This window comes from Lycium barbarum, chromosome 8 (genome assembly GCF_019175385.1).
Source record: "Lycium barbarum isolate Lr01 chromosome 8, ASM1917538v2, whole genome shotgun sequence".
NCBI lineage: Eukaryota > Viridiplantae > Streptophyta > Magnoliopsida > Solanales > Solanaceae > Lycium > Lycium barbarum.
The window spans coordinates 115,144,202-115,162,291 of record NC_083344.1 but is presented as its reverse complement, the minus strand read 5'-3'; the positions used below and the strand labels follow the sequence as shown (position 1 = coordinate 115,162,291).

The 18,090-nt window shown below is 33.0% G+C and overlaps 1 protein-coding gene across 1 annotated transcript; it reads right to left on the bottom strand.

The window, feature by feature from the left end:
* Positions 1 to 15,693: 15,693 nt before the first annotated feature.
* Positions 15,694 to 16,728, bottom strand: LOC132606800 (uncharacterized). The gene is made up of 2 exons (XM_060320430.1): positions 16,471 to 16,728; positions 15,694 to 16,113 (listed from the first exon to the last, which is right to left on the bottom strand). Exons 1-2 carry the CDS (start codon positions 16,646 to 16,648, stop codon positions 15,986 to 15,988), a joined length of 306 nt encoding a protein of 101 aa, XP_060176413.1. The 5' UTR covers positions 16,649 to 16,728; the 3' UTR covers positions 15,694 to 15,985.
* Between the last annotated feature and the right edge of the window lie 1,362 nt (positions 16,729 to 18,090).

The following is an 18,090-nucleotide window of genomic DNA, read 5'->3' as shown; positions in this document are numbered from 1 at the left end:
AAACAAAAATCATAACCTTCCAGTCTGTAGTCAGCCTCACACTATGCCTGACTAACGAGTCTGACGTGCTCACGACTTTCCCTCTTTTGTGCTGTTCCTCAAGTCTTTGAGTGTCAATCTTCGTTTGGGCCAACTGCGAGGTTCTACCTTGACTTTTCATTGGTTTCTCCCCGTTGAAAGAGAATTAATCATAAGATAAACGTAAGAAATGTCATTCAAATATCACAAATAAACATATATTTTTAAAAGTAAATCCTTGTGTCTCAGTTCTTGGATATTCAAGTTGCATCAAATGGTCTCACCAGTTTACCTATTGTACACAAAATGCATGCATGCATAACCTGATGAGGCATTATGGTAGTATCAAGATACATATATGTTGTGTACAGAGTCATTTTGATCATTCACAATTCTCAGGTTTATAGTGCGTCTAATCTTGAATGCTGTTAATTAAATTTCTTTTCCATTTCACTTCGTTACAAAGCACATTCATAAAATATTCAGTATAGTACTATCGAAGAAAGTTGGTTCTTCTTTCATCTAAGAATAATATGAGAATGGAACATTCAGGAAATACTTCGTAACTTAATAATACGAATGAACTCTAAAATTGTTAGAACTTAAAATCTATATAATAATATAAAGCAGGGCACTAGCCCCGCCACGTGGCACCTCTCATTGATGAGGAAACATACTTATCTATTTTGTCAATTTTTTGGGCTTTATCCTTTATTTTCAACACAATAAACTCAATTTTATTATTATATATATATAAAAAAGAGTTAGTGTTCAGTTACAACTAGGGCTGTTCACAGTTTTGGTTAAAACCAAAACCAAACCGAATAAAAAAATCGACATTTGGTTTGGTTTGGTTTTAAATTTTAAAAACCAATAATATTTGATTTGGTTATGGTTCTATTAAAAAATAATCGAATAAATAACCGAACCAAACCGATAAATTATATACATAAATTTTATACCTTTTGATCATTAATTTGATTTTTGGTCTACTTATTTACATGGTTATTTAAGGCCATGTTTTTAAGAATATGTCCAAGCCCATTGTAGACAATAAAATTCGCGTCGAGAAAATAATAATCAAGACAGGAAAATATCACAACAACTTTTGTATTTGATTTCAGAATATGAGTGTTACAATCTCTATGATTCCTCTGATTCGCCTTTTCTATAGTAAATTCAAGAGCTTTTGAGCTTGATCTTAAACTTGATGGATTTAATTTTGACTTGGACTTGAATTCAAGGGCTTTTGAGCTTGGTCTTGAATCTTCGTCTGGATCTCTAGAACTTCTAGAGAAATACTTGAGTGCTTGAATGCTTTCAGCTTGTAGAGAAATTGCGGTGTTTGATCCACGAGCTCTCCCTTGCTTCTTGTTAAATTTCAATCCTTTTTCTGAATTATGAGACCTCTATTTATAGTTGTAGGATGGAGGAGTTGTGATAAGGATAGGCTTCTGTCGACCAATCAGAATTAAGCTGACATGCCGATATTTGATTGGCCGGAACATGTCACTTGTACACATGGTGCATCTTCATTGGCTTTTGATTTGACTAGACATGCTGCATCATTTTGACACGTGGCATGACCCTATAGGCTTCTTTATTTGACTTGGCGTGCCACGTCATTTGACATGTGGCACCAATTTGGGCCTCTTGAATAAGATGACATCTTGGACTTGACAAAGTGGGCTCATTATTTATAGCCCAAATTAATGGACTAGCCCGTAAAAATTGGATCATTAATCAAATCCATATTTATTGGACTTAAATAATTAATCCAATTATATTAATCCATAATATTTCTTTGGACTAATATATCTTGAATTTAATATAATCTGAATTTCTTGCGGATTTAAATTTAATACAATTTCACTATCCACATCCATGTCTTTAAGTCTTTTAACTCTTTAAGTGTTAAGTGTGAACCTACTAACAGAAGCTCACGTTAGATTCTAATGTCTTTAACTTAAATTTTTAGCCTTTCTTTGTCAGCCATTTGATTTTAGGTTGTTTTTTTTTTCTTTTCGAATTGATACCTTTCTTTTTTCTTGTCTGAATGGGTCCTAAACTTCTAATATTTTTCATATGAAAAGGACAGAGGTCGTAGATTTTGAGGTTCCTATAGAAGATACTTCAGTAACATCAGCATTTGCTGCAACTTGAACACATGGTAATGCCCTAATACTTCTTCCGTGGGTAATTCTCCTAAAAAGCAGAAAAGAACAACTCCTTGTAGTCGAGACCCTATCCTTGGGGATAATGATAGAAAAACATCTGAAGTTTGGGATCATTATACAAAGTTGTTTTTAATAAAATGGGAGAATTGAGGGCAAAATGCAAGTACTGCCCCAAAGTTTGGGATCATTACAAAAAACAAAAAAAAAAATCATATATTTTCATTTTAATTTTAGGTAGTTTGTATGTTTAATTAATATATATGTTTGTAACAATAACTAAAAGCTCCTATGCTCTACTTTATTTCCAGGTATGTGTATTAAGATGACAAAAACTTAGATCTATATGTAATAGTTTAGCAACTTTGGGTAACTTGAGTACTACACTATCACTAATAGTAAAAATGTCTCTATGATGTATGTTCCACCTTAAACTATAAATAAAAGTTATCGTTTGAACAAAAAAAAAAAGACATGTCTTTTTCAACTTTTTAATGTTTTACTGATAAGTCTCATGGCTGTTAGTGATAAACCGAAAAATCGAACCAAACCGACAATAACCAAACCGGTGGTTATTATTTTATTTAGTTTGGTTATGATTTTAGACATTTAAAAACCGAGTAAATTGATATGGTTATGATTTTAATCAATAACCGACCCAAACCGAATCATGAACACCCCTAGTTACAACTTCATCAAATATGAAACGCAGTGTCTTCAAAAAAAAAAAAATTGCAACCCGTTTCAAATCAAAATCCTCACCACTTTATTTATAGTGTCTCGAATTAACCCCTAAATAAAACCAGAACATAACTCAACAACCAGCAATTACCAAAGGATCACGTCCATGATTCAACCCAACACCCCTGTGAAACAAAAACTTCAATTCTTTTGTTTGATTGAAGGCAAAGAAGAAATCACCATGGGGAAAGGCATCAGAAAGATCTGAAGGTACGTACAAAGCTTCATGTTAGGTTGATATTTGCCTTCATGTATTCCTATATTAAATTCTTTTTCTATATTTTACCCGCACACCTTATATTGGTTTTTCCGATCCTTCTCCGAGTGTCGTCGGATCAATAATTTATTCAACCATGGAATTCCACTGTAACTTTTTCCTCCTGTACATTGTTTTTCCTTCCCACCGGGCTTTCACATTGTTTGTCCTAATAGTGGAATATATGACTTATGTTAAGAAAAAAATAGCGAACAAGAAAAAACTGAAAATATCATCTGCTATTGAAACTTAACAAATATATCTCCATATCTTATATTATTGATTTTCCTTGATTTAGGTTGATTGTAGTAATAAATTTTGGATCTTTTGGTTATTTTGTCGTCCATTTGTGCAATTTGATTAATCTTCAATGTGTTCACTTAATAAGTTTTCCATCTAATGTTTTATGCATAGATAATGACACTAATGTTTTTTGCCATTTTTTATATGTGTTTGCTCGATAATTAGCACCGTAACTTTAAAGTATTATTCGAGTTCCGTTAAAAGCGTTTGTAGGGTAAACTTGAAGATTCGAACTTCTATTCACTGATTTCTTGAACAATATCATAGAAGAAGTTTATCATCCTTGACTAAAGGTACAAATTCTTCATCTTTCCTTTTTACATCGGGTTTTGATAGAGTACGAGTCTAAGCATGAGAATTCTGGTGAAAACTATTTCTCTCTCTTTTTTTTTTCTTTTTACATCGAGTTTTGATACAGTATGAGTCTAAGCATGAGAATTCTGGTGAAAACTATTTGTCTTTGTCTTCTTTTTTTTCCTTTTAATTTGGCTTTCACAATATATGCCTTAAGAGTGATATTAGGCTTCAACGGAGTAACTTGAGTTCAGAAAGATCAAACTGGTTATTATTTGCTCCTGTGCTCTAAATATTTTGGTGTTGCTTGATTTTCGTCTTTATATCTTTGATATTTTATCAAGATTCCATCATCAACAATTTCAAAAGTTTTGGTTCTTTGTGCGCTGCACCTCAATGGTTTGATATATTGTTGTCCGTGTATAATTTAGTTTATTTATTCTTCCAATCTTTGAAAAGAAAGAAATAACACCAGTTAAAACTGACTTTCTCTTTCCCTTTCATCTTTCACGGTAAAAAACAAATATCAACCAATTGTAGAAAAGTTTGGTGAAGAAAGACTATCCTATTATTCACTTCTATTTTTTTATTCACCCACCCTTAGATTGGTTTTTCCGTTCTTTCTATCATTACCTCTTATTGGTTTGTTAGGTTCTTGACTATTTCGACGGCAAGAAGGAAGGAAGACAGCCAGTCAGTTCTTAGTTTCCTTATATTTTTACAGCTTTTTCTATGTGAATATTTAGGCTAAATTCTGTTGACTATAATGTTAATGTACAACGACTGAAATAGCTTCAGGATACATGGATTAGTTTAAATCTGTAATGTTCCTGTAAATTTATATATTGAATACCTTATTATTTAGCTATGAGAATAGTTCTTATCCCTATATGTAACTTCGATCAAAGTTGTTAACATGCTCATCAGAAGTGCTGAAGTGACTAATTTTGAGTCTTGAAATACAACTTCATCTCCTTAAGCCTGTCCAATATTCAAAGCTTTTCTTTCTTATTTTGAGTGTTCCATTTTTTTTTTAATTTCATGGAAACTCATATAAAACAGGGACATATTGGTTTTTAGAAAGTTCATGAACAAGTGACATATTCTTTATTTTATGTTCATCCATCTTTTACTAAATTTTTTCTATCCAACTAATACTTTCGTTTTTCTTTCTTTCTGTTACTACATTTTTCTCTTTTTTTTGACATGATTCATTTGTAGATGTTATGTTTTTCCTTGCACTAATGTCTCTGAGAAGTAAAAGTTACTATATTCAAACTTTTCCCCGTACCTCACTTACACATCTTTAGATGAAATTATCATACATTCTTCCACTATACTTTTTAACCCCCATTAAAAGATTAACTCTTCAGGTCAATCTAATCTGTTTTCGAATCAAGTCACGTCGTATTTCAAAACCACAAGCAGGTTAGTCTTTCGCCATCACTTTCTCATAAAGCATTTACGTTGTACTTATTATTCTTGAATTGAAAATTTTGCAAACATGATCAATACTTAATTTCCATTCTAATGGTTTCGATAATTATTCTTAAGAGATTTGTATAGCAGGGTATTACATCATTTAAAAAGATATAAATTTAACTGGAAGACTATTCTAATTGTTGGTGCTTATCCTTAAAACATTTTTGCTTCGCGAATTAAGGTTTGCTTACGAATATGTTATTGATCTCTAATTTGTTAACATTGTGAGTGATTTTTACTAATCAGTAAAAAAAATAAAACTGAGAAAGAGTTATTGATTACAGGAATGCATTTTAAATTATGTAGTCTTGGCACCAACAAACTAAAAAGGGAGGTTTAAACAAGTATGATACCTATAGAAGACCTTGAGAGTTTGGGAAACTAACACATGTACTGATTAGATAGCCTACATCACAATGAAATAGATGAACATTCTATCTTATAGCTAGCTAATATTTAGTTTTGCGCTTCTCTATATATCAATTTTTGCATTTGTAATTGGCTTTTGAAGGTACTCTAAAGCTCTGTATGATGTGATTTTCGTAATAGCGAAGGTTGGCTAATAAGCCGGAGACTCTAGCTCTAGCTTTGGAGACTATAGTTCTTGTTCACCGGAAATAATGAATTAATATGCGCTTGAAGTACTTGCTGATGTCTCATTGGATAACTTGGAAGACTCTAAAGAGGAAAAACATGTAGATGATGGTGTTACGAGCAGGAAGAGAAGAAACTTAATCATATATGACGATGAAGTTAGTGATGGACATACAAAAAATCACAAGATGTAGAGTGTTTATTGTTTGTTGGACCGTTTAATGTTGTGTGAGCTAAGACAAATATTTGGTCCTTTTATGCTTTTATCTTTAGTGTCTAGAGTAGATTAGAGTCGATGTGTGCTGATGAAGAAGTTGCTCTACTATTGTCATTTAACTTTTACTTAAAGCGCTGAAAATGTATGCATGTTTGAAGGTAGTGTTGTTGGTATGCCATTTCATTGTTCTGAGTTAACTTTAACTGCTTATGCTTGATTCTAGGATGGAAAGGGCGAGAATTTATACTCAGTCGCTTGATGGAGGTTTGTATCCTTTATCCAAGTAACAACGTGAATTTTGTAGCTTCTAAAATAGTTATGAGGCACGATAATCAAGTTTTACACCTTCTACTATCTATTTTCGGTCAAACGAGGTTGCAACTAAGCCAAATTGGAAAGTGACGGTTGGAAGATCATACTATTTGTGCTTATGTTAGCCGGTTTGGTTCAGAGAATACTTTTAGTTTCTTCTCAAATCAGTGCTCGTGTTCAGCTTATTAAACTCACTATTAATCTTAATCGGTGATGATTTTAGGGAATCTTTACATGATGAAATTTTTTAGAACGGTATAGTGTATGCCGTGAGGAGATTGAGTATTCTAATACTTTTCCTTTACACAAAAGCAGAAAAAGATGCTTGATTATTTCATAAACAATAAATAAATATTGAGAAGGCAATTATATCAAAGATCTTTATTTTTTCATCATTCTTAATATTCAAATTCGCAAGCTTAATGAAGTCATTTTCGCGCGGGCAAATTATCTAGTTATAAATATTTGACATTCTTATGTAATTGGGTTACTGATAATTCAAAAAGATGTTGGTTTAAATACAAAATCATAAAGGATAAAAACTTACTCACACCGAATATTTACACTAAATCAATAGATACACGACGCGTGTTTAAATATATACAATCATCACTTGACCATGGTTAGTTAATATATATATTCTACTCATTAAATCACTTAACCATGATAAATTACATTGATTTGGTGTAAATACCCAATGTGAGTAAGTTTTTACCATCATAAAGTTAAAGGCAACTTAAAGTAGTTAATTAGTAGTGAAAGAAACAATGACATCGAGCACTCCTATCTAGAGATACTAATTCACAAGGCCATCCAACTATGAAATGATCTTTCAAAGTCATGTATTTTTTATTTATTTTTTTGTAACAATAAGGACATTCAACTTTTTTTATATCATATCAAAAATCACTCAATTAATATTTGGCGAACAAAATATGACATGACATTTAATTTAGTCTATATGAACTTTTTTTTTCTCAATTCACATGGTAATAAGACCCGACCAGATCCGAATCGATAACCCAAATTAACTCTTATTAGTACTATTCACTTCGATAAAATCACGAGGGAAACTTTTTGCTCTCACCAAAAATTCAGAACTTGGAAACTACCAGTGTAAACCGGACATCAACTGTATTTTTCTACATTATATGTCTACATTACATAAGGAACAGTCGCCACATTGCATTCATGTCTGACAGGCAAAAGGTGAGACATCAACTGTTCTAATTAAATGCATCTTTCCAGTTTATTATTTATATATTTAACTGTTTAAACTATTATTTCAGGGACTAGTTGCTGGATGTTTACTGAAGCAAGGTTAATCTGGGTTATGGGTTTGAGTCGGGTCGGGTTAGGTCTTATTTTCATGTGGATTGAGAAAAAAAAAATGAAAAAGTTCATGTAGATTGAATGTCATGTCATATTTTGCTGGCCTAATATTAATTGGGCTACTTTAATGTGATATATGAAAAATTAGATGACTTTGTTGTTAAAGAAAAAAAAATGATTTTGGAAGATCATTATCCATAATTGAGTTACTAAATAGCTAATGGAGTATACTAGTAGTGTAATTTAGAAGACCATCAATATTATATTTTTCTTAGCCGTTGTACTAAAAAATTATAAATTTTCTTATTAGATATAAAAAAAAAACATAATTTTTCTTATCCGATGTTATAAAAAGGAAATCATAACTCTTCTTTATACCGATGTACCACCAGAAAAAAAAAAAAATCATGAATTCTTCTTTCCATAACTTCCTGTTGGGGATAATACAATGAAATTACAATTACAATTGAAAAATAAAATGAAGAAATAAAAATATTTTCGGCTGAGGCGCGGATATCTCATTCTTTTTAAGGAGATTCAAGCCCACTGCAGCAAATCTACCGGTCCAGCAGTAATCTTTCTGACTTGTCCCCTCCAGGATACAACAGCCCAATCACGTCGTATAACTCAACAAACTCTGGACAAGATGTTGAGTCCAAAGCTCCACCAAAAAGAAGAACACCTTCCTTCAACTAATAAACTTTTTTTTTTACTTTCCTCACTTTTTAAGAACTCTCCAAAGTATATATCTTCCTCTACCCTCTACAAGTTAAGGATGACTAACTATTTATAGCTAGGAAAATCATCTTTGAATTAAATTGATATGAATAGGGTAGTAAAATAGGTAGATAAATGGAAGAATAATTATTTAGAGGTTACATAAGTTACAAGAAGAATGTGGGTAAGTTAATGTGATAATGGAGAAATGAGTTACAAATAAACTTATGGCATCATTTTTCCACCAGAACGTGAGGGTAAGAAACAGACCATTCATTGCTTCTTAATGCTACCAACGTGAATGACATGGTCAAAGGAAGAAAATGAGACACTTTAACAAGTCAATTAAATAATATTAAAATGCTCAAAAGACCTATCAATCCCCCACTCAATTTAATACTATACAAGAGAGTTTACAGCTGAAGGTAGATTATTATGCGTAATGAAGATGTGCTTTGCATTGAACCTTCACTTAGTAAAACAATAATCTTTACTCCAGAGTCGTAGTGGTCTCAAACTTGAACTATGACTGCTTAAGGGAAATAAAGAATTATTGCTCACACATAATAATCAAGGTGTTGACATGAGCTTTCACAGCAAGCACATTACGGCCTTGTGTTATCCCGATTTCATGAGTGCTTTTGAGAACGAGCTCAATTCTCATAGGAAGCGGCCTACTTCCACACTCACATAGGTGAAATCTGTCAAGGATGCTTCTGTAATTTAACACCCCACTCATCCGAGCTACAGAATTTCATTAAGAGTTTATATACTCAACCTCCACACACTGTTACAGAATAATGCACTTACACCATAGGGAGGGAATAAATAAAATAGTGCATTTTTCTCAACAAGTCATCATATAATTCGTTTTTTCCATTGAACCTGGTTATAGGATTTCTAGTCCCCAGGTTGGGTTTCCTCATATATGACTCATGAATTTATGGGCTTCAATCCCATCCCCCTCGATGTGCTCCAGACCTTTTCTCTTGCCAAGGCCTTGGTTAGTGGATCTGCAAGATTATCACAAGATTTGACATAATCAACATTAATGGTACCATTTGTCAAATATGATCTCACAGTACTGTGTTTTCTCCTTATAGGTCTGGATTTACCGTTATAATAAAGGTTTTGAACTCTACCAATCGCAGCAGTGCTATCACAATGAATTAAAATACGAGGAATTGATTTTTCAAAATAAGGAATTTGAAATAATAAATCTCTTAACCAATTCGCTTCTTCACTAGCTGAAGCTAAAGCAATTAGTTCAGCCTCCATGGTAGAGTTAGCAATAATAGTTTTTTTTTTTATTTCAACAAATAGCACCACTTGCCAACGTAAAAATATAACCAGTGGTAGAACAGGAATCACCAGATAAAGTGTTCCAATCTGCATCAGAAAAGCCTTCAAGCACAGCAGGATATTTTTTATAAAACAAGCCATAGGTTTTTGTACCAACTAAGTATTTCATAACTCTCATTATGGCATGCCAATGTTCACTACCTGGCTTGCTTGTAAACCTGCTAAGTACTCCAACTGCATACGCAATATCAGGCCTAGTGCAATCAATCACATATCTCAAACTTCCAATTAAGCTAGCATATTCCTTTTGATTTATCACATCATTTTCACTTTGAACAGGAAACAAGTGAACACTTGAATCAAAAGGAGTTACAACATACTTGCAATCAAGAAAGTTATATTTTTTCAAAATTTTCTCAACATAATGTGACTGGTCAAGGAATATTCCATCACATGTTTTAGTAATTTTTATTCCAAGAATTAAGTTTGCCTCCTCAAGATCTTTCATGTCAAAATGGCTTCTAAGAATATTTTTAGTTTCACCAATACCATTCATGTTAGAGCCAAAGATCAATAAATATCAACATAGAGGCAGACAATAACATGTGAATTATTCCAAGACTTATGATAGATGCACTTATCACATTCGTTTGTTTTAAAGCCATTTTCAATCATGTAGGAATCGAATTTCTCATGCCATTGTTTTGGTGCCTGTTTCAAGCCATATAGGGATTTAGTAAGTTTACACACTTTGCTTTCTTGGTCTGCTTCAGCAAAACCTTCGGGTTGCTCCATATAAATTTCCTCATTTAGGTCCCCATTTAAAAAAAACAGTTTTTACATCCATTTGGTGAATATGCAAATCAAAAATTGCAGCAATAGCAATTAAAAGCCTTATGGATGTAATTCTAGTTACCGGAGAAAACGTATCAAAAAATTCTAGGCCTTCTAGTTGTTTAAAACCTTTAGCAACCAGTCTAGCCTTATATTTATCAACAGAGTCATCCGGTTTTAACTTTTTTCTAAGGACTCATTTACACCCAATTGTTTTACAACCCGGTGGTAAATCAACTAACTTCCAAGTTTTATTGGAAATAAGTGATTCCATTTCATCATTTACAGCCTCTTTCCAAAAAATAGCATCATGTGAAGATAAAGCTTCTTGTAAATTGAAAGGGTCATCTCCAACATTAAAAACATAAAAATCAGGACCAATATTTTTTTCTACTCTAGCTCTTTTACTTCTTCTTAACTCAAAATCATCACTTTCTTTATTTTTCAAAACAGAAGTAGAAGAACTAGGTAGTGATAAAATATTTTCGTTAGTCCTATGACGCCCACTATTTTTAGAACCAAATGAAAATTTATCTTCATGAAAAATAGCATCACCTGATTCTATTATTATATTATCTTCAAGACTAAAAAATCTATAGGCTACTATTTGAAGCATAACCAAGAAAAGCACAAGTAGTAACTTTTTTACTCAATTTACTTATTTTGAGATCCATTAGCCTTAAATAAGCTAGACAACCCCAAACTCTTAGATATCCCAAATTTGGCTTGTGACCTTTCCACAATTCAAATGACGTTAATTTTGTCTTTTTATGAGGCACACGATTCAACACATAACAAGCAGTTAAAATAGTTTCACCCCAAAAATTTAGAGGTGCACTAGACTCAATAAGCATGACATTAGTCAACTCAACCAAAGTTCTATTTTTTCTCTCCGCTACACCATTAGACGCAGGAGAATAAGGTGGAGTAGTTTCATTAATTATTCCCAATGATCTAACAAAAGAATTAAACTCATTAGACTCATATTCACGGCCTCTATCACTTCTAATTCTTTTTATTTTTCTACCAAATTGATTTTCAACTTCATGGAGATAAATTTTAAAATTTTCAAAAGCATCACTTTTATTTTTCATCAAGAAAACATATGTATACTTAAAAAAATCATCAATAAAAGTAATAAAATATCTATTTCCTCCACGAGTTAAAATTCCTCCAAGTTCACAAATATCAGTATGAATTAACTCTAACAATTCAGTTTTTCTTTCAACTTGAAAATGAGGCCTTTTTGTGATTTTGGCTTTACTACAAGCCTCACATTTTTCAAAATCCTTTTTAATCATTGGGATTAATCCTAGACTACTCATGATTCTCACATAACGATTATTAATATGACACAAACGAGCATGCCAAAAATTAGTAGAAGAAAGCATGTAAACAGAACTAGTAACTTTATTCATCTCAACATTCAACTTGAACATCCCATCACAAGCATACCCCTTTCCCACAAAAATATCTTTTTTCACTATTACATATTGATCAGACTCAATAATTTGTTTGAAGCCTGCTTTATTAAGAAGAAAACTAGACATCTTTAACCATTACAATTCTCTAGGCATATTCTATTATAGATACCACTCACTACACCAAAAAAACACACGCGCATACTATAAAGAGAAAAGGAGGAGAAAAACCTAAAAAAAAAATTAAAAAAAAAGGACAAAAAATCAGCCGCCACCTCCTTGGCTAAAAAACACCCTACCCAAAAGAGAGATCTCCTTTGCTAAAAAGAAAAACCATTGATCAGCTTTAAATTAGAGCAGCCCCAAACCCAAAAAAAAATATACGTACAACAACCCATGTGAAGGAAGAGACATACATCACCATGTAAGCTCCATCAAAAACACCATTTTCACTATCGTTTCACTTTTAAGTGTTGAAAAATCGTGGTGGGTCTTGTTCGAGGTTCCTATTGGCGTTAATGGTCTGTTGAGGATTTTCTTGCTGCTTCGTTTTCTCTGTATCAAAAGAGTTTCGAAGTTATAGGTCCAATTCTTTAGTTCTCTCTTCAATTTATGTCCTGTTAAATTTATATCTGCGATTTCTTGGAGTGTTGTCTCGTTTGTAAATTCTCGTGATTAAATATTTCATTATGAATGGGGAATGTTTCAGTAGTGATTTTAAACATCATAGTTGTTTTATTGTTGGAAAAAATAGGAATTCAATGGAGATGAATAATGTGCATAAGCTATGGTTTATACTTATCATTACACCGTGGTTGTTGGGTTGTAAATGAGATGACTTGGGTTCCAATGGTTTTTTTTTATATAACAATGAGCTTCTTTAAACATTAATGGGAATCTTAATTAAATGGATTTGGGACTATTTGGTACCATTACTCTGTTTTCGGTTTTCCTCTTATTTTCATCGTTAGTTACTGCCTCCTATTTATTTAAATGGCTAGAATCATATAATCTTGTTTAGTGATCTTTGATGATTAGCTGTAGCATGTTATTAGTAAATTGCAAGTATTTGTTTTTACTTGGAATTCTTGTTTTGGAGTTCAGGATATTATAATATACTTAGTTAGGCAAATTTTAATTGGCAGTGATTGGGTTCAAGAATTAAATGATCGCGGATTGGGATAAGAAAAGAATAAATTTGGGTCTTTATTACTATCATTAATTGGGCCAGCCATGACATAGTAGGCCCGATAATTAATTAATTTTTAGTGCGAGATGAGCGAGACGAGATTGCAAATTTATTTCCATATGGTTGTCAAGTATAAAAGAAAAGAGCGGAAAAACCAATTGTAGGGGAGCGAGATGAGTTGCGAATTTATTCAAAATTCATTGTCGAAAGAGTGAAAATTAATCAATAATAATAAGCCTCGGATTTTAGAGACAAATAATTGCCTTTAACGCTAGATGAGCTTTAGGCACGTTTCAAGATGTTTGTTTCGATTAAGAATGCGGTTACGCATCTTATTTCGAGACGTTTTTTTATAACTCAAGGATACGGTTACGCACCTTGACCGAACTCGTTTTAATAATTAATTTTGTTTCGAATAAGAATGCAGTTATGCATCTTACTTTGAGACGCCTAGAAGATTCGGAATGCGGTTACGCATCCGGTTTAAAACCAATAAATGTTCAACAATAAAAGTACGAGCAAATCAAGGCTCAAATACATAATATATTCAAAGATTAATTTAAGCTAAGTATAAAGTCAATAAAGTGACCGTGCTAGAACCACGGGACTCGGGAAATGCCTAACACCTTCTCCCCGGTCAACAGAATTCCTTACCCGGTCTTCTGTTTTCGCGGACCATAATAAAAGAGTCATTTCCTTTTGATTAGGGATTCATAAGGTGACTTGGAACACCAAAACTTAATTCCAAGTGGCGACTTTGTAAAATAACTAATCCCTATTCAAAACCGTCACTTCAAATGGAAAAAACCCAAAAAAAGGGGTGTGACAAAGCTCAACTCGACATCTCCCTTTCCAAGCACTTGAGCAGTGTGAGAATCACCAAGCATGATGGTTTTGGGCTCCTCAAATGGAGTATACACTTTGAACCAATCTTTGTCATAGCAGACATGACGGTTTGCACCAGAATCAACCCACCATCCATCAACATTTTCAACCATATTTATGTCTGTTATCACCGCCACAAGTGGCTCTTCGGTAACGTTCGCCTGTGGTGTAGGACCACGTTTCCGAAACTTGCAAAATCGAGCAATATGCCACTCTTGCCACAGACAAAGCATGGTCCTCCATTTTGTGCTTGTTGATTTTGTACTTGGTTGTTACCACCATTATTTTTCTTGAGAGGTCTACCATTATTTTTCTTAAATATTTTCTTCTTAGGCTTCGTAGAGGTATTTTTGTTAGCATTAGAAGCAGCATTATTTGAAGTAATTAAATTTATCTTGTTTGTGACGGGTTGTAAGTTGCTTTCTTCCGTTTGCAAAAGTGCATCTTGGCCCCTTGCCTCTTCTTCCATGCGGATTCGCATAATCAACGTCTCAAGAGAGGTTTCCTTTTGTTTGTGGCGCATAGTTTTTTGAAATTCCTTCCATGAAGGTCTATTATGCCACAAACAACAAGGTTATCCCCAATTTTGATCTCCTCGGATCTAAGCTCTCCAACAATCATTATAAAGTCTTGAGCTTGATCTACCACTGATTTGTTGTCCATCATTTGAAAACGAAAAAATCTACTAGCAGCATATTTTTCGCTCCAGCCTCCTCGGTATCATATTTACTCTGCAACACTTTCCAAATTTTCTTTGCAGTAGAGTAAGTTCTATCATAATAATCATAAAACTTATCTGATAGACAATTAAGTAAATAATACCGACACTTGTATGAATCTTCATCGTACTTTTCAGTTTTTCCTTGAAGAGAAATAAGTTCTTCATCATTCATGGAAGAGTTGTCTACTTTATTTGGATTCTTCTCAGTTAACACATATGAAACATTGAGAAGACTTAAGTAGAAAAGTACTTTACCCTTCCATCTCTTAAAATGAGTACCGTTGAACCGAAATGGCTTGTTAAGATCTCCTACTTTGACATCCGCCGATTTTTCAACTGTAGCCATATGAATCTCCTTAAAATTGATGGTGATATTACAATGAGATTACAATTACAATTGAAAAATAAAAACGAAGAAATAAAAATATCTTCGGCTGAGGCGCGGATATCTCGCTCTCTTTAAGGAGATTCAAGCCCACTGCAGCAAATCTACCGGTCCAGCAGTAATCTTTCTGACTTGTCCCCTCCAGGATACAACAACCCGATCACGTCGTATAACTCAACAAACTCTGGACAAGATGTTGAGTCCAAAGCTCCACCAAAAAGAAGAATACCTTCCTTCAACTAATAAACTCTTTTTTTAACTTTCCTCACTTTTTAAGAACTCTCCAAAGTATATATCTTCCTCTACCCTCTACAAGTTAAGGATGACTAACTATTTATAGCTAGGAAAATCATCCTTGAATTAATTTGATATGAATAGAATAGTAAAGTAGGTAGATAAATGGAAGAATTATTATTTAGAGGTTATATAAATTACAAGAAGAATGTGGGTAAGTTAATGTGATAATGGAGAAATGAGTTACAAATAAACATATGACCTCATTTTTTCACCAGAATGTGAGGGTAAAAAACAGACCATTTATTGCTTCTTAATGCTACCAACGTGAATGACATGATCAAAGGAAGAAAATGAGACACTGTCGATTAAATAATATTAAAATGCCCAAAAGACCTATCCCTTCCGAATCCAAAATGGCACATACAATTCATCTCTCACTTGCTAAAGCAACTGATACAACCACAACTGAACGTTGGACTGCCACACACAACAACCATCACACATTAATTCACCCAAATCAAACCACAAAAAAATCAATCCAAATAAGCTGAAATAAATTGATCACTTCAATTCATTCTCCTCCTCCGCCACCACTGTCGCCTCCACCGCCACCACCACCGCCATGGGAACTACCATCCATGTCAGCTATATGTGACGTGGCAATGACCGCTACTGCTGCTGCTCCCGCATCGTTGCCACCTGTTTTTAAGGGAGTGCAAAAACCAGTTTAACCAATAAACTGATAACAATTACTCTCTTTGTAATAAATTTTTCTTTTTAGTCTATCTAAAAAAGAAATGATACATTTTTATATTTAGAAATAATTTAACTTGAAACTTCAACGATTTACAACCACATAGATATTCAAGATTTGTTTTGGACCACAAATTTCAAAAATCTTTCTTTCTTTATTAAACTTCGTGTCCAGTCAAATACACTCTGTATAAAATGGGAGGGATAAATATATTATTGGTTTGCTTATCGATTTATCATGCTTACAAACTGATACTAGATAATATAAAAAATTGATCCGAATTGATCGATAAGCATCCCTACCTGGATTGGTGGTGGCTCCGGCGTGGTTACTATCATAACTGTTGGCTGACGTGGTGTTGTTGATACCCTTACTTCTGTGACTTGATTTTGAATGTGAAGATGATCCTTCTTGCTTAGCTTTGCTGCTCTTACGGTTTAGGAAGCAAAAACACAAGCTTTTATTAACCATTGTAAACATGATTGACAAGAATAATGAATTATGAATGGTTAAATATACTTAGTAACATGTTTTTGCATCGAAACAGTAACCTTTTGCTTAATGGTAAAGAGAAAACGACAGCCACAATTTTCTCTATGGGGCCAACTTGGGATTCTTTTTAATTATCTTCCTTATCCTTCTTACATCATGACAATTGACAGCTAACTGCTAGCAGCAGTGTAATTAAAAGGTGCTTATTTAATTATTTAATAATATTCCTTTCTATGTAAATTATCTATCCATCTATCTATCTATATATATATACATGGCTACATTTATTTATCTATCTACATATATTAAAAGCAGATAGATATTACTACTTTAGTAATATTTGTTCCTACGTCTAACAACTTTAATTTGGTTCAATCTACATATATTAAAAGCACAAGTATAGGCAAGATAGATATTACTACTTTAGTAATATTTGTTCCTACGTCTAACAACTTTAATTTGGTTCAGTACTTAACATATTTATTCTTTTTTCTCTTTTTTTTCAATATTCTCAATTAATAGTTTGTTTGATAGTTAGTTTTTCTTTAAATTTTTGAACTTTTATTTTCAATATTCAAGTTGCCGAATTGAAGTACATTACGCGCGTTGAGTTTATTTTCTTTATTAATCAGGTGGGTTATCAATCCTGTGTTGGTTTTGCTTCTTGGTGTGTCTCATGAACGAATATTGTGTAAACTACAGTAAGTGGATTTGAAATGTATCCCAGAGAAAACTACACGATACTCCTAAGAAGTAAGAAGAAATGTTTTTAAATAGTACTCTCCCCGTCCCATTTTATACCAAGAAATTTGACTTGGTACTAAGTTTAAGAAATAAAGGAAGATTTTTAAAACTTATGGTCCAAAACAAACCATAAAAATCTGTGTAGCTAAAAATCACTTCATTTAAGGTAAAAAGGTAAATTTAAAGTTAAATTGTTATTAAATATAAAAATGTCATTTTTTTTTTACGGACTAAAAAAAAAAGTGTCATATAATAAATTGGGATGAAGATAGTATTATTTTCTCATGGCATGATTTTGTAGAGTGCACAGTTCAAGTTTCCTGGTAAGTTGGGGCTCAAAGAGTTGGTAAAACTAAAATTCAACTGATTGGTATGGCAAATACGTGTCATTGATAACATGTATAAGGACCTGATCATTTTCAGATCCTTCCTTACTGGTTCTTGGGCATCTACGATTGCAATATCGATGAGGTTGCAAAACTGGCCTGTAAAATCAGTTATGATGTCCTATGAGTCAAACCTAGAGTCTAGAAGCAACAGTAAACGCTAGAGTGGCTAAGCAAAAATTTAAGTATTAATCACGACAAACAGAGAGTCGGGAAGCAAAGATGCTTGGCAGTTGGCTTTCTTTGTTACCTCGTCATGCAACTGAAATAGGCAACTAAGGTATGCTAAAGCAACTATAG

Coding starts and splice junctions, on each gene's coding strand:
- LOC132606800 (XM_060320430.1), bottom strand. CDS start 16,648: ATGTTTACAATGGTTAATAAAAGCTTGTGTTTTTGCTTCCTAAACCGT. Junction 16,114..16,470: donor CGGAGCCACCACCAATCCAG/GTAGGGATGCTT, acceptor CCTTAAAAACAG/GTGGCAACGATGCGGGAGCA.